This window comes from Ctenopharyngodon idella, chromosome 19, assembly GCF_019924925.1.
Source record: "Ctenopharyngodon idella isolate HZGC_01 chromosome 19, HZGC01, whole genome shotgun sequence".
NCBI classification, from domain to species: domain Eukaryota; kingdom Metazoa; phylum Chordata; class Actinopteri; order Cypriniformes; family Xenocyprididae; genus Ctenopharyngodon; species Ctenopharyngodon idella.
In genome coordinates, this window is record NC_067238.1 from 20,466,829 (window position 1) to 20,493,452 (window position 26,624).

The window sequence follows — 26,624 nt, forward strand, 5'->3', positions numbered from 1 at the left end:
TTTTATTCATTTTCCCCAATATGAAAGATGCGACACAGTCCTGCTCTAGCTCCATAAGTGCCAAAAATAATCTCAGCAGGACCGGCCCTCTGTCCAGGGACTCAACCAAACGCGACTTTGCTCGCCAGCAGCACGTGAATTGCATAATCCACTGCTGTCCTTACATAAGAGTCACAGCGCAGAGAGGAACACAGATTTTTGGCACAAATAAACACCATATCAAAACAATCATGGACGTAATAATCTCACAGCGAGGGGAGATTAATTTCTGCTCCTGAGTTCCGAGTTCAGTGATTTTTCAGGCCTGCTCGTGGTGGTGGCACATGGTGAGAACAAACAGCTGTGGGTAAGCTGTATGTGTGGACGGCCAGGCATTCTCCCATTACAGATTTCCCAGAAGCCCCTGGGCTCTGCTGCCTCGACCAGCCAGATGTGCAAACGGTTCCCTGCGGTTGGCTGCCGCTGCAGACAGACGGAGAAACAGAAGAAAACACGACAGAACCTTCTAGAAGGATTTATGATACCCTATGCTGTAAAAAGCACCGCTATTTAAGTGATTCACTTATGAAACATCAGGAGGACTAACTCATTTAAGAGCACAAGCATTATATAAAAGACATTAAAACTAACAACTTGTGGTGGAGATTCGAGACATGTGCAAAACAAACAAAATCTAAATGCTACCAAAATTAGTTTATAGTGGGTCGCCTGTCGTTCTCCTCCAAAAATAACAATCCCACTTAGATGGAGGATGGAGGAACAGTTTAGATTGTATGAAAACTAATGCCATGGAGGATTTACATACACTAGTGAAATTCTGGATAATGATCAAGGTACTCATTAATCAGATGGATGCAATTTATCTGAACCATATTGGTTCTTCTCTGCCAAAATTAGATTTTATTTGTTCATGCTAATTTCCCATTTTTACATTTAGATTACCTTTGCCATCAATGAACGCTCATTTAAAGTTGATCTTTAAAAACACTAATTTATTTAATAACATTGTCAAATGTAACCTTTGGCAAATCTCAAAATTAATTTTCATTTTTTCATTATGTTATAATGTTGTGATGCCTAAATTCACTTGTTGTATTTGATTTCAGTTTTCAATTTATTTAGCCAAAATATACACTTTTAAAATTAGCCATTTATCAGTTAATTGACATAACTGGAATACTTACTTCTATGGAACACAAAATAAGACATTTTGAGTACTGATGCACCAAAATTAATTTTTTACTGAAACCAAAATTAAAGTATTCAGTTAACTGATACCAAAATTAAAGCTCATTTAATAATCAATTAATTAATCAAATTTATTTAATAAATAACACTCAAGACAATATAACATTTAAGTTTCACATAACGCAATTTTAATATCAATTTTGTAATAATATAATTATGTTTATACTCCAATTTGTTTGACATTTAAACAGTCGCTGTAATAAAAATTTGCATTCATGACAAATTTATTGAAACATACAATAAATAATGAAGTTATTCTAAAACTGAATGACTATATGTAATATAGTGCATACATTGATAGTGCAAAATGCTCATCTCTATAGGTATTTTTCTAGCTAACTAACATGCTATGCACATTTAGGCCTATGTATTTATGATACATGTATGCATTATATATACCTTCTGATGTTCATTCATGTTTATTTCGTGCTATAACTAGTAGTAAAGAGAAAGATGATCGGTTCGTGTGCGCTCCATGGTGACGCTTAAACAGAGGCACTTAAACTTAAACACAAGTCACTTAAACAGCATTCATTGATTGAAAGTCATGATAAAGTTTACAGAATTTGAAAGCTAAGACTTTGCTTCATATCAAAAGTAACAAAACACAAAGCTTTATGCGATTGTTGGATGGGAGCAGTGCTAGAAATATTGTTTCGTGAAATTTTGTTCACACATTAACAGAAAACTAGACTAAAATATCGGTTTGGATTTAAGAGTTGATATCGGGTCATCAAAATGAAGACCAATCATAAACAGTAAAAAAGCTCCAGCTTCTCAGTCGTCCCTCATGGACTGTTTTCAGACTTTTCCCCCCCCTCTTGTCTTCCTCTGTGGAAGAAACTTAGAGTGCTACTCTTCTAAAATTAGCTAGTAAAAGTGCACAAAACTAGCAATGCCAGAGAATGCCTTGAAAAGCAATTTCCTGCAGTTTTAGCAGGCAGACTTTGAAGATCATTCCAGTATAGATTAAAAGGCACATTTACAAGTGCATGCAAAGAAAGACATTTTTACACCCTTTAACAAGCACGGCCGAATGCCATGCTCTCAAAATGCCGTTCATTTTTTAAGCATGAAAGAATACCACAATAGCTCATTGTTTTAGATTTTTATGAGTCAGAAAGTGACTTAATGCTATTAACAGAAATGCAAATGTCAAACTATAGTCTATATTGCAAATAACAGATTTACAACTGGTGTTTTGTGCCAAACTGCAAGCAATTTTTGAAAATAAATAAATAAATAACTTAAGGCCAAAGTAGCCAAATTTAGAAGCTAAATGCAGATTATAAGTGGCTTCTCCGGTAACCCGAGTCAGATATTTTGCTGGTATTAGTGAAACACAGTCTAAACACGTATGTGGGACACAAAACCCTGTTTAAAAGGCCTTGGCCCACATTTCCTACACCCCTATCTACATTTACCTAATTCATAACTTTCATCTTTTGTCTGAGAGAGGGTTTTTTTCCAGTTCAGTTTAGCCTGTGTCTCCAAAAACAGCAGCAACAAGCCACAGATGGGAAGCCTTCATGTTTGTTGATGTTATGGGTGTCCTGTATTTAGTCTCAGCCCTGATGTATCTACAGCAGGTCACTGTGAACTTAAATAACCTCATTCATAAAAACTTATACAACTGTTACATCTATCACAGGGCCCTATGATTTCCACAATGCAGCAATTGCAAATTTGGAATAATAAATCAAAAGTAGGGCTGTACATTTGATCAAATCATGATATGGATTAGTATTTGACTAGACTTAAATAAGACGTCTACATGTTCTGCATGTCTCTGTGTGAATAGCGTTGTTTCGTCTACTATACACACTCAAGCATGCAAGTAGTTTGTAATGTTTTTAGCCGTCTTACTATATGAGGACATTAACTTAATCTCCAAAGCTACTCTGAGAGTCACTTCACAAGCATTTCATGAAATTCCAGTACTTCAAGAAATTTTGACAGAAATATTACTATTGTACAATAGAATGTACTTCTCAAAGTAATAATAATAGTAGTTAAACAATAACCATTTTAAGGAATATCACACAATATCACATAATTTTCCACATAATTGACAACATAGAGTGTTGTCAATTTCCTTAAGAATTATTTTCATATAAATTTGAATGGACAATTTGATACAGCAGCAAGATTTAAATGAACCGTTAGCAAACTGACCACTAGTATCAAATTACAAAGATTTTAATACAATACATGTGTGATGTGAAGACACTGACTGACATTTAAGCATTAATAATAATAATAATAATAATAATAATAATAATAACAACAACATGCACAAAGATACCAGAAAGAAGTTGTTTACATAGAGAAACATTCACCCACAGGAATAACGTCTGTGACCCACAACCAGAAGCTCATCCGCCCAGAACAGATTTAAACAGTTCAACAAAACACATTTTGTTTGTTTTTACAAACTCAGGGACTGAAGTTGAAATTACTGTCAGTATTCAGCAGCCCACCACTGAAATTTACTTGTGTTTAACCCTTAACAAGATGTTAGCATGATTCATCAGATTGACCAGTAGAAATCAAGACCACAAAAATAACATGTACTGCCAACTGACGAAGTAAATTGCATTCATGTATAGTCTTCATATGCTCAGGCTATGATACATCATCTTATTTTACATCAACAATGTATCCACCCCTCTAGCACACTATGAAGACTTCCGACAGGACAGGACATGTGTTCTCAATCAAATTCATTTCTAATTTGGGCTTGAATAAACAAAGAACACGTCTCCTAAACTTTCACTGTAACGAAAAAACCCACTTCTGATTTAAATGTTCCTTTTAGCAACAGATGCTGCATGACAAACATGAACCAGCTGAAGCTTTAGACTAAAGTCTGATGCTTCAAAACAGGACAGCAGAGGTTTGCTCTAGTTTATTATGATGTTACAAACAAAGACATGATGGAGTGGATTACATAACGAAAACAAAACTTCTGGGTCATGTTCCCAGACCCATGAATCTTATTCATTTCCCTTCTGTAATCATTATTACATGCAAATTCAAAACAATCCTCCAATCTTATACAGTCGGATACAGTACTTCAAGTAAGAAACATTTTCTTATTACATGGAAGCTATTTAAAGGGTCAATAATTTTTCTACATATATAATTAACTTAGTTTTTACACATTAAATTACAAAATCGAAACCACACTACCTTTCAAAAGTTTGGGGTCAGTAAGATTTTTTTTGTTTGTTTTTGAAAGAAGTCTCTTATGCTCACTAAGGCTGCATTTATTTGATTAGAAATACAGTAAAAACAGTAACATTGTGAAATATTCCTACTAAAGCTACACGATTAATCATTAAAATATTGCAATCTCGATTCCAACACCCATATTTAAGTGTAGGTATTAAACAGCTTCACAAACAGTCTTTTCAACCACACACTATCATTATTTCTGTGTTACAAATATTTAAATTAATCACAGAAGTACTGGGATAAAAGATTCTATTTTGGATATAAACACTAATGTCTACTGTAGCATTCAAAATAGAGCAAATCACCTTCTGAAAGGTACTTGCCGCTTCAAATGATGATTGTATCGATTACATCATCACGCCAAGTGACTTAAAAAATGTTTTTATCATTGAATCATTCAATTCAACTTATCCAGTAGTGAAAGAAGTATTTATGAGAGAGTCATTGAATCATTCATTCAAACAGATTTTTTTTTTTTTTTTAAATCATTTAAAATTAAACATTTTTCACAATCATGGGAGAATCGTGATCTCTATTTGAAACAAAAAAAAAAAAATCGTGATTTTCAATTTATCCAGAATCGTGCAGCTCTAATTCTTACAATGTAAAATAACTATTTTCTATTTTAATAAATTTTAAATGTAATTTATTGATGTGATGTAAAAGCATTTTCAGCAGCAATGCCATTACAACATTCTTCAGTGTCACATTACCCTTTAATTAGCACATGAACAACTAGCTTGATTGGACGGCTGTGTACACAATATAATGTGACCAAAACACACTCACACAGACAGGCACGCACAAAGACAGGCACGCACAGACACACACACACACACACACACACACACACACACACACAAAAAAAAAAAAAAAAACTTCAAGTACCCTTTTGTCACGCTTTTTGTTACTGGAAATCCTAAGCTATTATGAAAATAGCCAAGCTACTATCACACTACTTATAAATGTAGTTAGATTAGCAGCATTGCCACTTTCAGTTAGTTCCTCCCAACTCTGAATATGTGCAAGAATCCGTTACATTAATTTCCTCTGACCCTAGATTAGTCATTACCCAGAGATCTAGGGGGCGTTTCTGTGCCTGTGGCCAACCACAGGCCAGGACAGGTGCACATCAGGTGGGTTTTTCCCACAATGCTCTGGTGTGGAAGTCCCCAGTGTCTGTCTCTGCAGGGGTGAGATCTGCTTCTGGGTCTTAACTTAGCTCTCCTGAGCATAAGAAAGCCCTGAGTCAGTGTCTGCTACATGAGATCAAGTCCATGTCTGGCTGAACTCAAGAAAGGAAATTAACCCAGACTGCCTTGGCTGTTTTTTCTCATCTTTATAGTGCATTTAAATAAAGGAAATCTCCACTGGTGACCTCTCTGAGTGAGTGAAAGGGAGCAGAAAAAGAAAGGAAGAAATATAAGAAGAGAAATATAAAGTTTTGTGAGTTCTCAGAGCTTTGTTGTCTCCAGTGAAGTCCGATTCCAAATAAGACTTCTTTTTATATTAGTGAATCAAAAACTCATAGCACAACCGATGTAGTCCAAATTATTCCTGAATGAATGACTTTCAAGTTGAGATGTACTGATGTATCGGCTGCAAAAACTGATCGGCAGATTTTTGATCAATTTGAAACCATCGGCATGTTGGTTGTCATTTGTATTTTGTTTGTATCTTGGTGCCGCTCTTATTATTTAGGCCAGTTGAATGTTAAATGGATTCAATCCATGATCAGTAAAAATGATTTGATGATGCAATAAACTAGATAATATACCTTAATGCATGTGTTTTTGAACTTTGCTAATATTCTATTGGTGCATCCCTACTCTTAATGACTCTTTATAGTGAAATCAAACAACAGTTAGCTGGTTATATACAGCTTACAACTAACTGTATTATGTTGTTCTGAAGGTTTGTGAGACTTAAACCTGTTGTTCATATGACAATATGTATTTAAAAAAAACATTTTGTTCTGTCAGTATTATTTTAAGAAAGTGAATAAAATGTTACTACCTTTTTTGTCTTGTATTTTTCAATTATTATCAATCAAAATCAATTATTAGAATGTTACCTGGAAGCAACCCCTCAGGTTTAATTAAAAATATCTTCATTTGTGTTCCCGTAGATGAACGAAAGCCTTATGGGTTTGCAACGACATCCCATTAAAGGGATAGTTCATCAAAAAAAATTTAAATTTTGTCGTCATTTACTCACCCTTATGTTGTTCCAAACCTGTAAGAGTTTCTTTCTTCTGTTGAACACAAAAGAAATGATTTTAAAGAATGTTGGTAAGACAGTTGATGGCACCCATTGACTTCCATAGTAATTTTTTTCCTACTATGGAAGTCAATGGATGCCACCAACTGTCTGGTTACCCACATTCTTTAAAATATATTTTTGTGTGTGTGTGTGTGTGTGTGTGTGTGTGTGTGTGTGTGTGTGTGTGTGTGTGTGTGTGTGTGTGTGTATGTGTGTGTGTATGTGTGTGTGTGTGTCTGTGTGTGTGTGTGTGTGTTCAGGGAAACCTGAGAGGTTTCTGTCCCTCTATTAAAAGTCTATTCTACCAACACTTTGATGCTTCAAAAAGTTGACATTGTAAAAGTAATCCATATGAATCAAGTGATTTAATCCAAGTCATTAACAATATCTTCATGTGTGTTTCAAAGATTAACGAAAGCCTTATGGGTATGGAAATACATGAGGGTAACTAAATGACAGAATTTTCATTTTTGGGTGAACCATCACTTTGAATTGAATACTCATCCCTCATGTATATGTATATTTATTATAATTAGCCCCCAAATGCAGCCATTTTTATCAATGATGCGGTCAAACATCTAAAAAGTAAATGTGGAGGTCAGATTTCCGATACATTTTTGGGCACAAGCACTGCTGTGGAATGCGTCAAGAATAAACCAGACTCTAAATGTCCTTGATTTTTTTTATGGAAAGCGCTTCCATACATAAAACTGCAGTCCTATCCGTCTGTGGTCTGAATGTGGCTTTTCTGGCTCCTGAAGCTGAGTTTCTCTGCTTTGGAATAATCTCTCATTCACACTGACTCACAGTCTATCTGTGTGACTGTGTCTATGTGAAGAACTCATGATTGACGGGAATGCTTGGACTCTCTGGTACCGCCCAGCGAGCGTTGCCTGTTACGGGCTTACTCATGCTCAGGTTAAGAGATAGCCAAACCGTGAGAAAGCACCTCATTGTTCAGCATTCACAATGGTCACTATGAGCGCTGAATGGCACTCACAGCTACGAGCAAAGAAACTAATTAGCATAATAGTACAAATCCTGCTGACCACTTAAAAGCTTGTGCTGGCGCAAGAAAACACGACTTACGTAATCCACGACTGGAAGCCAAGCCCGTCAAGAGGAGTAAAAATTAACATGCATGAACGGTTTGACCACATTCCAGATTTTTTTTTTTCACCAAAGCTAGAAAAGCTAAATGTTAAATTCTCATATTAACCACTTTTTTGTTTGTTTTTGTTTTTCTGCCAGGTGAAAATTATAAATCCGATCACTATAAATTAACACACTAAGTGAGGGGAACCAGAATGCCTGCTTTAAAAAAAGATGTCAAAGACTAAAAACAGCTTGTTCTTGGAGTGTGACTATGCAATGAGTCTTCCTTGAAGGCATTACTGGACAACGGCTGTGGAACTCCTGAAATGGGAAGTATGCAAATAATTGCAGAGCAGCATTCATACCTTTAAAGCACGGTAAGAGAAGCGTCCTATCTGTGGATGTGGAAAGATGAGCACAGCCCAGCTTGCTGAGGTGCCCCTCTCTCTCTCTTTTTTTGTCTCTTTTCACGTGGCTCTTTTGTCTGTGTGAAATGCCCGCCATACCAGCAGACTGTGACCTGCTTTCTATAGGCTGCAGTTTCTTTGAGAACAGAGCAATCTGAACCCTCAAATGAACAAGCCCAGTTTTCAATAAAACATACATGCTACACAAACACACTACCATAAAAAAGTTTAGGGTCAGTAAGATGTAATGTTTCTGAAAAAACCTGCATTTATTTGATGAACATTATTACAATTTTACAATAATGTTTTCTTTTTGAGTATAATTTAAAACATAATTAGGTCCTGTAATGCAAAGCTGAATTTTCAGCATCATTACTCCAGTCTTGATCCTTTCAGAAATCATTCTAATATGTTGATTTGCTGCTCAAGAAACATTTCTTATTATTATCAATGCTGAAAACAGTTGTGCTGCTTAATATTTTTGTGAGAATTGTGATAGGCTTTATTTATTCTTTAAGAACAGCATTTATTTTCACTGTTGAACAATTTAATACTAATACTAATACTAATACTAATACTGCTAAATAGAAGTATTCACCTCTAATAAATACAGTTGAGCTCAAAAGTTTACATACCCCTTGCAGAATCTGCAAAAATGTTAATCATTTTAACAAAATAAAAAGGATCATGAAAATTGCATGTTATTTTTTATTTAGTACTGTCCTTAACTATTTCACATAACAGTTGTTTACATAAAGTCCACAAGACAAAAAAAAAAAAAAATAGCAGAATTTATAAAAATGACCCTGTTCAAAAGTTTACATACCCTTGATTCTTAATACTGTGTGTCATTACCTGGATGATCCATGTTTTTTTTTTTTTTTGTGATGGTTGTTCATGAGTCCCTTGTTTGTTCTGAGCAGTTAAACCGAGCTCAGTTCTTCAGAAAAATCCTCCAGGTCCTGCAGATTCTTTGGTTTTCCAGCATCTTTTGCATATTTGAACCCTTTTCAGCAGTGACTGTATGATTCTGAGATCCGTCTTTTCACACTGAGGACAACTGAGGGACTCAAACACAACTATTAAAAAAGGTTCAAACATTCACTGATGCTCCAGAAGGAAACACGACACATTAAGAGTCGGGGATGTAAACTTTTTAAATTGGATTAACAGAATGAATTGTATTTTTTTGTCTTCTGGGAAACATGTAAGTATCTTTTGTAGCTTCCAAAGGGCAGAACTAAATGATATGAACTAAATAAAAATGTTCTTTAAACAAAAAAAAAAACAACAAAAAAAAAACTTGCACATCAACTTCTTGTTCAAAAGTTTTCACCCCTGACTCTTACCGCATTGTGTTTCCTTCTGGAGCATCAGTGAATGTTTGCAGCTTTTGTAATAGTTTTGTCTGAGTCCCTCAGTTGTCCTCAGTGTGAAAAGATGGATCTCAAAATCATACAGTCACTGCTGTAAAGGGTTCAAATATGCAGAAGATGCTGGAAAACTGAAGAATCTGCAGGACCTGAAGGATTTTTATGAAGAACAGAGCTCAGTTTAACTGCTCAGAACAAACAAGGGACTCATGAACAACTGTTGGGACTCATGTAAACAACTGTTATGTGAAATAGTTTAAGGACAGTACTAAATAAAAAATAACATGCAATTTTCATGATCTTTCTTATTTTGTTAAAATGATTAACATTTTTGCAGATTCTGCAAGGGGTATGTAAACTTTTGAGCTCAACTGTAAATAAAATAAAAAAATAAAAATTACTGATCCCAAAACTTTGAAAGGTATATATTTGATCGACATCTACATTTTGTGATAATGACTTAATACAAGTCCAGATCTCGACAACATTTTTAGTGAATAACAACACTTAAAGGGTTAGTTCACCCAAAAATGAAAATTCTGTCATTAATTACTCACTCTCATGTCGTTCCACACCCATGAGACCTTCGTTCATCTTCGGAATACAAATTAAGATATTTTTGATGAAATCTGAGAGGCTTTGGACTTTTCAAGGTCCAGAGAGGTACTAAAGACATCGTTAAAATAGTCCATGTGACTACAGTGGTTCAACCTTAATTTTATGAAGTTTGTGCACAAAAACAAAACAAAAATGACAACTTTATTCAACAATATCTTCTCTTCTGTGTCATTTTCCTACGTTGTTTATGTCAGAATGCCGGCTCAGTATTGGCCAATGCTGTTCATGTGAGCAGCATGATGCATGCGTGTGATGCTGACGCAGGAGCCGGCCAATTTTGAGTCGGCGTTCTGACGTAGAACCTGGAAGCGCTGAACGTAAGCAACGTAGGAGAATGACAGAAGAGAAGATATTGAATAAAGTCGTTATTTTTGTTTTGTTTTTGAGCACAAAAAGTGTTCATAAATCATAAAATTAAGGTTGAACCACTTCAGTCACGTTGACAATTTTAACGATGTCTTTAGTACCTTTCTGGACATTGAAAGTGTTGATTATATTACTGTCTATGGGGGATAAAAAATAAAAAAAAAGCTCTCAGATTTCATCAAAAATATCTTAATTTGTGTTCCAAAAATAAACGAAGGTGTTATGGGTGTGAAACGCCATGAGGGTGAGTAATTAATGACAGAATTTTCATTTTTGGGTGAACTAACCCTTTAAAGAGTTAGTTCACAGTTTCATTGACAGTCTATGCAACTACCACTATGACGCTTCCAAAATCATAAAACTAATCCATATGAATCGAGCAGTTTAGTTCAATTTTCTGAAGAGACATGATCGCTTTATATGATGAACAGATTGAATTTAGGCTTTTATTCACGTAATAAAGGGATAGTTCACCCAAAAAGGAAAATTCTGTCATCAAATGTTAGCAAATAGCAAAATTGTTTTGGCAAACAAGTCTAGCTCTATTTTGATATGTAACAACCACTTTTCACCAATCAATGCCAAATTAATAAAATCATGTCCTACTTTTTTTTTTCTTGAATATCCAGTTTCACTTGGAAATATGTCAAATTATGAGGTTGCAAAAAGCAATTAATGTTGACTTCAAAGTTCAAACACAGAAACCATGCATGATTTTGCAACTGACAGAAAGGCAAACTAATACAAATTTTGTTATTTAACCAAGCAGACACATGTATCAAATACCAATCATTTCAAAATGTCCAAATATATCAGCCTATAACTTGTACCAACCATTTTGGAAGGCATTTAATACAATTGGACACACATTCTCTTATGTTGAAAGGACTGGCCAAAGTATCTAACACACATTGTAACAGTTCAGCTACAGGATGCTGATTTGTCTTTAAGGGTGCATTGGGATTTACAGGAAGAGTTGGAGTCTCTCCACAGGAAGGAACTGTCACTCTCTTCCCTGCCATCAAAACCAGCAGCCTTTCCTGTAGAAAGTTATCTCCAGACCACAGCGGCTCCATCACACACACATTAGTGTTTGCTAGTGACAACATAATAACTGCACACAGGGCCACGTTTGGAACCATGTATCTGTGTGCTTCACACAGCATACAATCACATGATCCTGTTTACCCTGTATTTTTGCCTGACCACAGGACCACAGAAATTGTGGGCTGAATCACTCTGTAAGTATGTACTAAATTCTTACTCTACATTCTGCTGGATTTTTAACCCCTAACGGACTGATTCCCAATTGGGGTCAGAAGAATTTGAGACCAATATAATTATGCAGGGCTTCATTAAGACTGATTAGTCGACTAGTTCTTCAGGCAAAACGAGTCACCAGACAATGCTTCAAATGAAGCAGGAAAATCCACCTTGGAAAAGCGCGAGACAAAACTGGGACACAGAGAATAAAGGAATGTGGGTGGAAGAGAGCTCATACCTTGTCTCTGGATAAAGATTCGCAGCAGGGGATGTGCGGTGGACACGGCCTTGCCGAAGTTCTCGTCGTTATTGATGGGGAGGAGGTCTCCGTGAACATCAGCGTATCCAATCATCACCTCCATGTTTGCAATCCGGTGGATTGTCATGATGAGTTTGTAGAATTCTTCAAATTTGCCAGGTTTTAGTCGATCCACTGAAAACCTGCGGAACTCTGCTCCATACTGCAAAACAAACGCAGAATTTCAGAAATTTAGCATGCGGTCACAAAAAGATCACTACATTGCTATTTATAGGGTTCCTAACTTTTGAAGGGTCTTTCCAGTCGTTTGCGATTAGGGGATAAGGATTACTGGCCGACTGATACACTGGCCAATGTTTGTTAGTTTTTATTTTTGGCCGACACTTGTTGGAACTTTTATTTTGACAGCACTAGGACTTTTATTTTGACAGTGCTGACAATGCCAGTGCCGCAGATAAACAGGAGCTTACGCATTAGTTTACGGTCTGTCAACATAAAAGTAAACAGTAAAGAAGAAAGTAAAGGGTATATGAAAAAGTATTCTAGCATTTGCCATTTTATTAGTAGTAATAGCTAGAAAGGCAAATGCTATAATACTTTCTCATACACCATCGGCATTCTGCAAATATGCATTTATATCATTTAAAAGTCTTTGAATATCTAATAAATATTTTATTACATGGAACTCGCAAACTATAGCAAATCCTATAGCAGATCCTCTGAAGTGTGCATTTGTAGCATGCTCCGAACACACTCATGGCAATTGGTAACTATTTTACGTTTTGGTGTATTGGTAATTTGTATTAATTCGTACAAACTCATTCTGAAATTTTATGCAATCTGCTTGAGTCCCATTGACGGTTTAGGGGTGGACCTTCATTTTTACTTATTTTCTAAAAAAAAAAAAAAAAAAGATATGAATTTCATTGTTCAAATTCATATGTAAATCGCCATCTCGTAAAATAGTTATGCTTTTAATGAGTTTTTCATGAGATCGGGTTGGTCGACCACTAATAACTCAAAAGAACAATTCAGACTGTCGCGATTATCTAATAACAGTCTGATCGCGGTTTGATTTAACCATGGTTATTTCAGACAACCGCGATTAAGACACAAGGGGAGACATATACCAAAATACATAGACAGATTTCTGTATGTGTGTGCGTATGCTTCAATGAAGGCAGCACATTAATTTGGATGCACACCTTCCAGGCAAACAAAGATTTAAAACAAAGGTTTAAAATTTTCACATTCTCCAGGACCATGGGAACCACAGTTGGAAATCTCAAGGTTAAATCACACCAACCTCATTCTATCCCTTTTCAAACTCAAAGTAGACATAATACATGTTGTCTTATGCCTGTTTTGACACCACCTAACCAAAACTGAAGTCTTATTTCTGTTATTTTTACTGGCCTCCGATTAATCTATTTAGCCTTCAGACATGTCAGGAATCACAAAACACTGACACACAGATAAAAAGTGTTTTTGCCAGGCCCCTAACAGTCTGCTTGCCTGTCTTTGCAGCTCTGCTGTTTGAAATGAGGAAATGGAGACAAACAGGGACCTGAGACACAATAGAGAAGCACAATGCAGGGTGATGAGTAAGCAGAGCAAACTTCCAAAACAACACACACTAACGGATGTCACCCCGTCCCTGCAGCTGAGCTGCTCAGGTGGACAAACCCAATCAATCTTCTCAGAACACTCACTAAGGTCCTTGCACACAGGACACGTCATTACTTTTCCACTGTACTGCTTTTTAAGTGTTTTGCTACGCCATTAAAGAGTTAGCTCACCCAAAAATGACATTTCTTTCATTAATTACTCACCCTCATGTTGTTCCAAATATTTTTGATGAAATCAGAGGTTTTTTAGCTCTCATAGAAAGCAACGAAATTACCCCATTCAAGGTCCATAGAAGTAGTAAAGACATCGTTAAAATAGTCAACGTGACTATGGGACACAATACAAATCAGCTCAAAAGAATATCACCGGAATGAAGGTTTATGCCTGGGGAAGCACTTTAGGACCCGGTATATTAGAAAAGCTTTCCAGCGCTGGAGAGAGCTAAGAGGGAAGGCCTGAAAACTGCTTTGATCCCGCTTATCATGTGAGTACACTGGGTTTTGATTGTCTGGAGCTGCTGTGCTGTTTGCGACTAACAACGAACACTTTGTATTTACTCGTGTGTACTGTATGTTCATTTTTTGTGCTTCCTTGTCGTTCGTTTATCAACTGCGCTTTATTTTTCGTGAAGCATTTTGTTGCGCGTCAGCTGTGATAAGCAGACATCCACTCGCATAGAGTACCTCAGGGATGACGTTTTTTTGTAGGCCAACACTTAAGTTAGCGGCGCACGGGTTCCCTCGTTCGAAAGCCAATGCATTTTTCCCATAGACTTTCGGAAAATGGCAAAAAATAAGCTCTGTGTTTAACAAAGGGTTATGACACTTACACGTTTTGTCTATCAAGATAATCTTTACAAGTTAACACAACATTTATACATTTTAAAGCCTAAATAAAGTCGTCAGATATAAAAAGATAACAGTAGACTATAAACGGACTACAGCACACTATGGTCGCGGATCAACGTCACCACCACCAAGCTTCCTCAAACTTCATTTAGAAAACAACTTTATCTAAAAACCATGCTCGCTGATTATGATCTGCGCTGTGTATGAATACTTATTCACTTTTTTTTTTATGAGAAATGCTGTCCAAATGTCCTGTTTGTCATGATGACGTCTAAAGTCCCTGCCAAAGGAAGTAGTCCCTTTTAGCAATTTGTTAGCAACCGCCGTTTTTAAGACACGATAAAGGTTTGATAAAAAAAAATAAAAAAAATTTTAAAAAAAAAATCACAAGCGGGTTATAACTGGTGTGTTTTATGTCTTATATGTTTTATGTTTTATAGATAAAATATAAAATATTTAGAGGCTTTGTTAATCACAGACCTTATTTCAGGCGATTTAGCAAAAACCCATTCAAAAAAACCCATTGACTTCGGGGCGATGGAACCGGAAGTCCTAAAATGCTAACTCACTTCCGGGTTTTGCCTACAAAAACATGTCATCCCTGAGGTACTCTATTGCGTGTGTAACAGCGCAGCGGCCAGATAGTGAGAGTTCTGCAGTTAAACCACTGCGCACTGACGGCCGCTACAGAATGAGGTGTTTAGTGTCATTGGTAGTGCATTCGCCTCGCATGCCAGCAGCGACTGGGCCGGGATTCGAGACCGACTCAGAGCACGGGTGGTTAGGATTGGAGTGTAAGTTTTGGAGGCGGAGCAATGAAGAGAGGGGTGTGTTTGTTTGGGTTGATTTAAAATATCAACAATGTCCAACAGCGTAGTTCAAATACCACTTACTGCACCTTTAAGGTTAAACCATTGTAGTCACATTGACTATTTTAACAATGTCTTTACTACTTTTCTGGACCTTGAATGTGGTAATTTCATTGCTTTCTATGGGAGGTAAAAAAAAAAAAAAAAACTCTTGGGATGTGGTCTAATTATCACCGTCGCATAATGGCAGCATGTAAAGTTACCTGGTTTTAAGCGCCATGACCAAGATCAAAAATGTTCAAGCATCACTTGTTTTGTGGGATTCAACCCTACAACCCTTTGGTTACTAGCTCTGAACATCAGGCTATGGCTGTTAAGTATACCTTTGCCTACATAGTTGGAAGAGGCAATTGTATGTTGGAGGCATATTCCCTTTACTAAAGGGGTCAAGCTGAGGTTATGTCTCGAATCACGTGACTGCCATGCAGATGCGAGTCTTGACTCAATGCGTGGGTCGTCCCATCCAGCCTGAAAAACACAGGCCTCGCTTTGTCTTTCGCAACAGCGGTTGAGGCTGCAGAATCCCAGCATTCACTCATGGACTGTGCTGCTCTATGTAATTATGCCCCTAGAACGAGAGTCCTACATTAACCAATGGCAGCCTGTCATTAGCACATGAAATATAAATGTGAAGCAGCAGAAATACACTCAGAAAGTCTCTAGGGTGGCAGGTGTGTGATCAAGTTGACTACATGTGAAAATGTGCCCAATTGCAGACACATAAGCAAACATCCATCCTACCACCTACAGTAAGTGTGAGAATTTAACCCATTCATCAGCGAGCTGCTGCTGCACTGACAAAAAATAAAGATAAATAAATGTTTCATTCAAGTCTCTTGTTTCTAATGTGAATGAATAAATTGTTTTAAAATATTAAAAGGGCGATATACTTTTTTTGTTCTTCTTTCCCTCAGAGTCACTGATTATGTTGGTCAAGATTTCTTCAGCAAACAGTTGTAATTTAGCCTTATTAAATATGCTGCTCACACTGTTAAAGTCAGAGTAAAATTATCAGGTTATTTAAATATAGATAACCACTGTGAGTAGAAACATTTGGATAATGTTTTATTTTGCTAACACTAATGGCTTGGCCACTTCTTACTGTTATTGGCAGTTATACTGCAGGGTTGTAAGCCAAGAACATTATTTCTTTGTTTCTTACCGTTTACTTGAATACTTACAGGGTAAAATACTTAAAGGTAAAAGGTTAAAAAATATGTATTTAATTTAATAAAGTAGTATGTTCAATAACAAATTTGTAAACACTACATTTTGGTACAATGAAAACCTAATAAAAGAACAAATTAGATTTTTCTTCTTCTGTCCCCTTAAATATAATAAATTGTAGCATAAATGATTTGATTTATTTAGTTTCAGTTTTACAGCATAATGCAACACATTATCATTCCTAAGGTCTCTTTTTGAACGGTATTTGTAATATGGGTGGTACAGTGGAATGCCCTCTACGGGCACACTGAAGCTCGAGTCGCCATTGGCTAGTAATTTTTTTTATTTTACTCGCCAAACTTTTTACATGGAATGCAAGTAAAACTGCAAATGAAAAAAATAAAATTACATAAATATAATATAAAATTCAAACACTATTAAAGTCAAGTCTGTAATAAAATAAGGTCAAATAATCAAACTAAAAGGAATAGCACAAATAAACAATAGAAAAGATGCCAATTAAATAAACAGTGATTTTCAGGTAAATCTAACAGTTAGATTAGGTACAGAAATTGAATAAAGTAATCAAATGTAAAATAGCACTACATAATCTTCACTGTATAAATTAAATATAGATTAATCCTTAAAGTTACAAGGTAATAAGTTCCTTATTAAAGTTACAAGTTAAAAGAGTGATTTTTTGCAGTGAGTCTGTTGTTTGATTAGCATTAAAAACACAGACAGCAGCAGGAATATTAGGCTGCTGTCACTTTAAGAGCTAATGCACTGATCCAATATACTGATACACACGCGTTTACTTTCTCAACTGTTCACATTCACTTAAGACATAACCAACTATTTTTACTAGGATACTCGCCAAGACAGGCATTTTAACATAATTGTGTGTGAAATTGTCCATTCAAGCGCAAGATGTGAAAGAGAGCTCAATTTAGTATTCGCGTGCTGTCAGATGCACGTGAGTTATCTTTTGCGTCTTCTTGTGCTTGAATGTTTAAATTGGCAAGGCTTAAAAACACGTGCAAATGATAAACTTTCATGACAATGCAGCACTGGTCCGATCGGGACAGTAAAAGTTCTGTCAACGATCCCTGCATGTGTTCTCTCTTTCTCTCACTTTAAGTGCGCATGAGAGAAAGCGACAGAGGGCGCTCTCAGCCAAGCGGCGGTGTGTAAAGTAAGCAGGCAATAAAATTATATCTGCGCTAAACTTATTTTTTTGAATCACAGTCAGTTACGGGCAACTGAAATCATACAATTTACTAGCCATTGGCTAAATAATTGGCTAATTTTTTTTAGTCACCTCTCGTGAAATGTGGTCATATATGCGACTGATTTACTCACAATGTAGGGGGTTGATGGTATATTGTATTCTATACGGATCAGAGCTTTTGTTCTAAACAGCTGCAAGAGCGATATGTGACAAGCAACGGGATATTCTGGTTTTGGAATGCTTTCTTTAAGTTAGAATATCATTGTGCATGATTTTAATAGCCATAATGACAGACACAATGGATCATTTAGCTCAGATGTTGAAAACTTAAAGGAAACAACAACAACAAACGTCTTCCCCATGACTAAGATTTATCAGTCAATGAGCTTTTTCTTTTGATAATGTTAAAATTTATAATAATTTCATTATATACTCATCAATTACTATGCAAGTGTGAGCCACATGCTCTTATGATTGGCGGTAATTGGCGGATTTTGTCATATGAGATTGATTTTGACAAGTCATGTAGCCTTGTCACATCTGGTTTGTACAGACAAATTGCTTGTCACTGGAATCTTACCACATCTGGTTAGAACACAGTGTAAATCTGAATCTATACTTAATTTTGTTGTTATCCATATGCAAACTCAAGCCTAAAAACAATAACATGTCCACAGATAATTGAGAATACGGGCCTAAACAGAGCCTAACATACCCAACATCAAAATCCTGAGTAATGTGAGAACAGCGAAAACACTTTATCAGTCCTCAAACCCTGACAGGTTCGGGCAAGTCAAAACACGGCACTACAGCCAGATACACAGCTCTTTGTGTTAAATACTTGTGTGACATTAAACAGTACCCAAACCCCAATCTTATCAAATGTCAGTATAGCGTTCCAAAGACTACATTTCCAATTGAGATCCAGCTTGGTCAGTGGAAAACAGCAGTGAAAGAGCAGTTGGAGGAGTGTTTCTGGAAGATGTACAAAGCCCTAGACACATTAGATATAAAGTGTTGGGAGGAAAAAAAAAAAAAAAAAAAAACAGCTCCTCACAAAAGAACATTGGTTCACTTCAGAAACCCCCTCATGCACTGTTATCACCCGCAGAGATCCTCTCTGAACAACTCTTCCTTGATTGTGATGTACCGGAACTGGGAGATGGCATCATAAAGAACACTATGTGTGATACTGAGAGATTAGTGACATCACAACGGTGCATCACTGTTGAGTAACACATCCTTTGTTATGTTGATATAGATGTAGTTGATACATAGTGTTCCAAACACCCTAGCAGGATGATCTTAGATAATAATTTCATCAACATTCCTGCCTCGCAGCTTTCAGTTTCACACATCCATCCACTGATACTTTTGTTTGGGGGGGCGAGAGTATTGGTTCTTTCAGGTTTCAGTGGGAAAGCGGGTTGATCCACAGACACCAATCCAACATTCATAGGTATCTGGATCTTCCAAGAAAGGAGAAACGTAATGGGGCCCTCTTGTCTTTATAGACCCCAAACAGTGGCTGCTTTCATTGACAACAGTAGCAGGGGCTTTTCAGCCCCTGTTATGAATTAGAGCACGGCTGAATAATAGAGGCAAATAATCAGACAATGGCAACGGAGTCTGGATCTGGGCACGTTGCCCACACATTCCAACAATTAGGACCATCACATCCATAACCACGTTATAAAAGTTTGTCTAGCCAAAGTCTAGTCCAACAGACAACGAGTTTTTTCAGCCACTCTCATTTATTTTTGAATATAGAGTGAATAAAGTGACAGACGTCTCAAAAGGAAAAGCGGAGATGTAATGAATCATCCAGCTCCAATGGGTCTCAATGACAGCGCTTTGACAGATACTGTCTCCATCAGCTTGGCTGCAACAGATGTATAGTCCACACCACCATTAGTACGAGCGGTGACAGATATAGAGTTATTTCTATTTGTGAAGGGTCGGTTGAAGCTTTGTCGGATATTTCCCCAGGCAAATTGAACAATTACTGTGTATGAAAAGCCTTTATGGCTCCACTTTGAGTGATGATAAATCGATCATGCTATTCTTCAAGGGAACTATTACAATAGAATGATAGACAGAACACAGAGACAGACAGACATACCATTTCCCTCATGCGATTAATAAAGTATCAGTGTTAACCAGTGGTTTAAGTTTGTGCTGTAAATAAGTAGAAGAAACAAAATTCCACTTTGTCCAACTGACAAATAAAAGAGCCCATCCCAATGAATCAGCTCTTGTGTTAGCTCTTGTCATTTGTAAATATGTCCTTGTGTTGTTTGGATACTATTTTCGGACAGCTGGTAAGTTAATGAAGACAGTATTTAACCTGAAATGATGTGAAAATTACAAACAAACAAAACTTCAGAGAGCATAGAGAATGCAAGAGCAGAAAGCTCCCATCTGAAAGCCACATGCTGCATCCAGACCACAGAAACACATTTCTGAAACAGGATTTGTGCTTGATAATTTGAAGATTTTATGTAATTTTGGAGACCTAGAATCGTGAAAATCATAAACACTATCCATTAATGTGACAGTTCAAGTGCCAAAACGGTTGTATTATAACTCATTTTACTGAAGCTGACCAAAAGTTAAGCAGAAAACGCTGATGAAACAAAAAGCAATTCTCAAAGCAGAGGAAAACGTTGTTTTAAAATGACTTAGCTTAAGTAAATGAGTAAACTATCATACTATTTCATATGGCAGAATATGATTTGACATGGGCTAACCAAAGTTAGCCATCCCTATTTTTCCCATCTAAAAATATACAACATCGTGTAACTATGCAACGAAACTACTCTCGTGAAACAGTTTTCATGCATGCATTTCATACAACTCACCTTGCTTTTCACTTCCACAGCGTTCATGTTCAAGCTACGCAAAGATTGCGATTTATTATTAAAGCTCCGGTTCATTTCGCTCGCTTGAAACTTTTCAGCCCGTCCAGGATGATGGGCTCGATTTATAAGCCTGTCCCGTAATTGAACGTCTGATATTCACTTTCCAGATGCGGAAAAGTTAGTCCTCGGAGGCTATATGTCAGTTTTTCTTAACGTGAGGTCGCGTTGTGTCGGTCACTTCACAAAACTTCTGCAGAAAATTATGTGAAAGGCAAATCAGCGCCTCTCACTAGGGGGAGTGGGCTAAGTTTTCACATATGACATCATCGCTCCCTCTCTCTCAACGACTCCGACGAGTTTACCAGTCCTACTATGGTGAAGGCTGTGCTTATGAATAATAAATACGTAACGTGACGCTAGGTCCGGTAGGGGTTACGATTGGCTGAAAAGCGAACGTTAGTAAGTGGGCGGAAATTAGCTGGCGAAGTCAATGTTTAGTTTAAAATAAATAAATAAATAAATAAGGCATGTTTTTTTTTTCTTTTTTAAAATTAAAAACATTCTAAAATGGAAATTGCTCTTCATTCCAAGAAATTAATAGGTAGTGGGGACCTGTTTTCTCCTCAGAAAATGGGCGGTCCTTTCCTGCGAAGGCTGGCTTATGAATATTAATAGAATCACGTGACTGGACGCTCCAGGAAGGTTACCAAGCAACTTTAGCACGACGTTATTATTATTATTCATGAGCTATTCCTTAGCTATAGTAGGATTTGTAATATCTCCTGATTAACACACCACATATAAATGTGGATTACAACATTACATACAGTAAAGCGACTATAAGCGCGCTCTTTTTAGAAGGCGATGTTAGGCTAATATTACAGACATTCATACAGGATGTCTGGATGTGCAGCATTGCAGGGAAGCTCTCAGGCGCCGATTCCCGACAGCTGCTCTGGCCCAAGAATGTTATTTTAGTAACTTCTTCGGCAAACATACCACTGGCCAATAATAAAAAAGACATGTTATGTTATCTGTGAACTTAAAACTTCCTAAAACATCCTGGGACTATGAGTTCTCTATACTAGTAGGCCTACTCAAGATTGAAGATAAACTAGGCGTATTAAAATGTGATTACAACCAAGATGAATATATTTAGTAGATATTTTGATTTGCACGTTTAATTAAATTAAACTGGTCTCTTATGGTCAAGATTCAAGAATACAGACACACGGGAGTTCTAAAAGGAATACTTAGAATTCTGTAAAAAATTATATGATCAATAAGTCATGGCAACATAATGTTTTTATATTACTTTAACTCATAAAGTACTTTTTTATATATGTTATACGAGACTTGTGGAGTTTTTTTTATTGTTTTATTTATTTTCTCTTACGGTGTACGTGCGATCAGATGTCAAATACTAGTGGTACACTTACTGCTTGTTCTTACATTGACCGATAGATGTCACTGCTACACAATAAAAGAATCTGCCTTGCGTTAAACCGAGCAGTACACGTGCACTGAATTAAAGGGTTTCATGCATACCCTCTAAGTACACACACATTATCGTTATGCTATTTATACTCCATCCCTGCCTTTGTTGTGTTTTTGCGGGATGTTTCCTCTTTCACCCAGCTAAATCACTGATGCAATGAGTCTGTTTTGGCTCAGATGTGACGTGGTTCTGGTATAGCTGTGCCCTCAAACAAGTTCTCATTGCTCTTTAAAAGTATACTAAACGGTTTTTCCCATTCAAAGTGGGAAACAAAAAAAATGAGAAGTACAGTACACTTTCTGTTAAAAATCCTGAACTTTCCCATCCAGTCAGATCGGTCATGCCTTCTGTTATGGTGCTTCATTTTGAGTAGCCTATAGGCTATGATTTATTTCATCATAAGTGTTTAAATTAAGCAACTACACATTAACAATTACAAATCTAAATGGAGGCTGGGTGTGAGTTAGAAACCTTTTAAGCTATAAAGTGATATTTTTGTAGGCCAAAACCTGGAAACGGGTTAGCATTTTAGCACTTCTGATTCTAAAGTCTTTGGGATTTAAAATGCCTTAATTGATTGCTTAAATGCCTGAAACAAGTAAGGTCTGTGCTTAAAAATGATGTCTTGAAAAAGGTAACAACTGACTAAATGGGACTAGATGTTATCAGGGATATTTAACATCATCACGCCTAAAAGGAAAGCTCATTTACTCACTAGTCCACTTTTATAACCTCATTGTGTTTATAACTGCACTCTTGCACACTTTCAAACTATATCTAAGTCAAACTTTCAGGATTTTTTTTAAAAAGCTGCAGTCTGTTAGTTTTGCCTCTTTGTCGCCATCTCTGTTCGAAACCTGCAATTGCAGTTATTTGCGGAATTATCATCTTTACATGGGTTGTGCATTGGCATGACTCCTCAGCGTGGATGAATCTAATGTTTTGAGGAGAATGTGTGGCTATCAGTCACTGCATAGTGGATACTATGACCTGTACAGTCTAATCTCTAATTGTCTATTTGTCATACCATACAATCCGCCATCAAAGTGATAAGTTTAATTATTCCAGCTGCTGTGAGAAAAGGCTATAAATGATCCACCATGTCAGCATCCTCACATGATATAACCTACTAGCTAGGACTTGTTCTTTATGTAAACAGACGTGATGTAATGACGCAAAGATGAACGGCGGCATGCTCAAATTTCCAGCGGAAACAGTACCACCCGAATTGCAAAACATTATTATTACAAGCTTACCGTTGTGAATCTAGCTAAGGTAAAGAGATAGTTTTGAACACTGGCTGGTTATGTACTTGCTCAAAAACTGATTTTGGATCATTTTTAACCAAAAACTGTTACACAGCAGCTTTAAATAAAGACTGAAAGAGTTGTTGGAAGCTTGTGGAGACGTGGAAGTCATGTGACCATGGCCTACGGTTAGCTTTTTACTTCTGGAAATTATATTTAGGCTGTCATTTAAACCAAAAGGTCCAGTTATGACATTTTGATTACATATTACGAGGTCAAAATAATTGTTCACAATAAGATCTATAAAATGCATTTATAAAATAGACTTTAAAGCTGCAGACAATATGGAGACTAATTTAGTTATCATTTATACGGTTCTTGGTGTGAATGGGCCTTAGCAAAGTACACAAAATGCACCATAATAGTACTATAGTCCATGACTTTAGTCCACATTTAAATGTAACTCTATCGTCCGCTTGAGTACTACTGAGGTTTGTTACTGCCACAGTAACGCAAGAATTTATGTTTAAAAGAACCCCATGCTTACAATGCGTTGGTCAAACATTTGCATGTGTGCTTGCATACTTGCGTAGTGTATTTTTCTGGCCATGCTTTGCTGCTGCAAGGCCCCTTATAACCCCAGAGGGCTGTGTTAAAACCCAGGCCAAAACAGAGGCCCACATATACATTTATGTGTAACTCGAGATGTAAGACAGAGATCAGAGTGAAATGCTCTGATTGCCATTGCTGATGTGGAGACTTTTGAACTGTCCCAGGGTCAGTCACCCTTGTCACTTAGTAATGGTTATAAGAGCAGAGCTGAACTGGGATCTGCATCCCATTTGTGTTTTGACTGGTCTCAGAGTGATTAAACAAGATTAAGGGGCTTCAACCTCTGCAGTCATGCCTGTATGCAGCCACTAATAGGCATTTGCTGAACTCTGTAAACAGCGACGGGAAGCTCGTCATTATAGGGATATCAGCATTTAGGAGCTCGTCTTGAAGGCTGTGTCTCCATAATAGATTTTAGTGTCTACAAATCCATACAAATATGCCATTACATTACTGGACTGTCAGTAGGCAATGTTTGAAATGAGGCTTCAGATTACAGCTTTAAGTGTTGAACAGCACACACTGACATTTTGAGGTACTTATTTTTTACCCTGATGAACCATGAAATTGAAGCACTGTTTTAATCAAATATTAAATATTCATATTCTCCCCCCATAGGATTGTTTCAGAAACGTAAGAATTACGATACTTAACCTTTTTGCACCACTAGGGGGAGACAGATCCCATAAGATAAAGCACATTTTTTAGACAAAGAACACCACATAAGACCATGAGATTGGGCTTTCTGGCATATTTTTAGAGACCTTTGAAAACAATCTACATAAGAATAAATATGCAGGGTTTTTTTTTTAACAGTTACTACCCCGGTAAAAAAAAAAAATCCCTTTGTGCTTTGGAAATAAGTAGCTACTGGATATATTGTGTTCTTTTACAACACTAATGTGAAACTATACTGTAAAATTGTGGCTAAGAACAATCTTGTCACATTGCCAGACTGGTCGCCAATACTCATTACTCAAGTTAAACATCATTCTAATATGCTGATTTGCAGCGCAAGAAACATTTCTTATTATTATCAATGTTGAAAACAGTTGTGCTGCTTAATATTTTGTGGGAAAACATGAAACACTTTTTCCAGAATTCTTTAAATAGAATATAAAATATTAATAAAAAGTTAAAAAGAACATCATTTATTTGAAATACAAATATTTTGTAAAAGCACAAATGGTTAGTCGCTTTTGATTTAACGTGTCCTTGCTAAATAAAAGGCCATTCATTTCCCCCGAAAGAACTTAACTCAAACTTTCAAAAACATTAAATAATTTTAATTATTCCAAACCTTTGACCAGTAGTTTGTATCTGTATCATAAGAAAAAGACCCCAGGAATCTCACATCTGTGTTCTCTGAAATTTAGGATCCCAACATCACAAACTATCAGATTTGTGAAGATCATGAACTTAAAAATTCTCATCAAAATCTCCCGAGACTAAATTTTGAGCTGTGCGAATCAAATGAAATGTACAGGCCTCATTCACTTACTGTAGCCTATGTCAACAACTGTCTCAGGTCTTTTTTATTTCTACAAAGAAATTTAAAAGACAAACATATGAAACTAAACTGAATGAAACTCCATTATGTCTCCTGATCTGGAAGAGAATCTTAGAGCAATAACTCTGACTTGGTGACTCTGACGCTAATATAGACCAAAACAATCCTTGACAGGAACGGGACATGCGCCATGAGCGATGTTTAGTATTCACTTTCCTCTGAAAAAATTAGATTCCTCTACAATATTACTCCATGTGCAGGTATCTAGGGCATAGAGCCCATATTACAGTACGCAGACCACAATTTGTATGTAATAAATCATATTTTGATAACTGGTCATGTCAGATGACTTCAGTTTGAATTTGCTGATGTGTCGAGTGAGTTGTATTTTATTGTTTGTGCTGATGCATGCTCATATGTTTTCTCGTTCATTCGGCTGCACAAGTTGATAGATTAGGCTACACTCGACGCTTTAAAGTCACCATGAAATCAAAATGAACCATTTTTATTTTTCTAGACGGGTAATATTGCAGTATATATTTGATTTAGCTGTGCACATTATTATTATTTATTTTCTCCAAATCTATGTGCATTCTTATCTTTAATAAAAAATAACTTGCCCTCCCTCTTGCAACGACATCTCTTCTCTGATGACGTAGTTTACTTGAAGTAAGGGCGGGACAACTTGTCACTCACACGAGAATACAGCAATAGCAAACCACGACGATTCAATCAATTCCCGATGGACCAAATCAAGACACGCCCTACATTTTCTCTTGATCGAGAAGCCGTTTCACATATAGGGAAGAAAAGACTATCTCTGCTTCCCTTTCATGCCGACTTTAAAGGAACTTGTGGCCAGCTGCCCCTGAGCTGCACACATGAATGCGTATCCAAAGGAGAAGAATGAAAGATCATCTGTGAGAAATTCCTGTCAGAAGGTTCCTGGAGAGTAGACGCTGTTCTTTTCCATTTTTCATAAGTAAATATCCACTCAAACTCACACAGACATTCCTGAACGTCA

The 26,624-nt window shown here is 36.6% G+C and overlaps 1 protein-coding gene across 1 annotated transcript in view; it reads right to left on the bottom strand.

Moving 5' to 3' along the window:
• The window catches only part of pard6gb (par-6 family cell polarity regulator gamma b), a 46,370-nt gene extending 25,288 nt beyond the window's left edge, over positions 1-21,082 (bottom strand). Inside the window, exons 1-2 of the mRNA XM_051871860.1 lie at positions 20,734-21,082; positions 12,108-12,330 (exon numbers count right to left, since the gene is read on the bottom strand). Coding sequence (XP_051727820.1) covers positions 12,108-12,330; positions 20,734-20,808 — 298 coding nt within the window. The 5' untranslated portion in view covers positions 20,809-21,082. The remainder of the gene's footprint in view (positions 1-12,107; positions 12,331-20,733) is intronic.
• Positions 21,083-26,624: the final 5,542 nt, after the last annotated feature.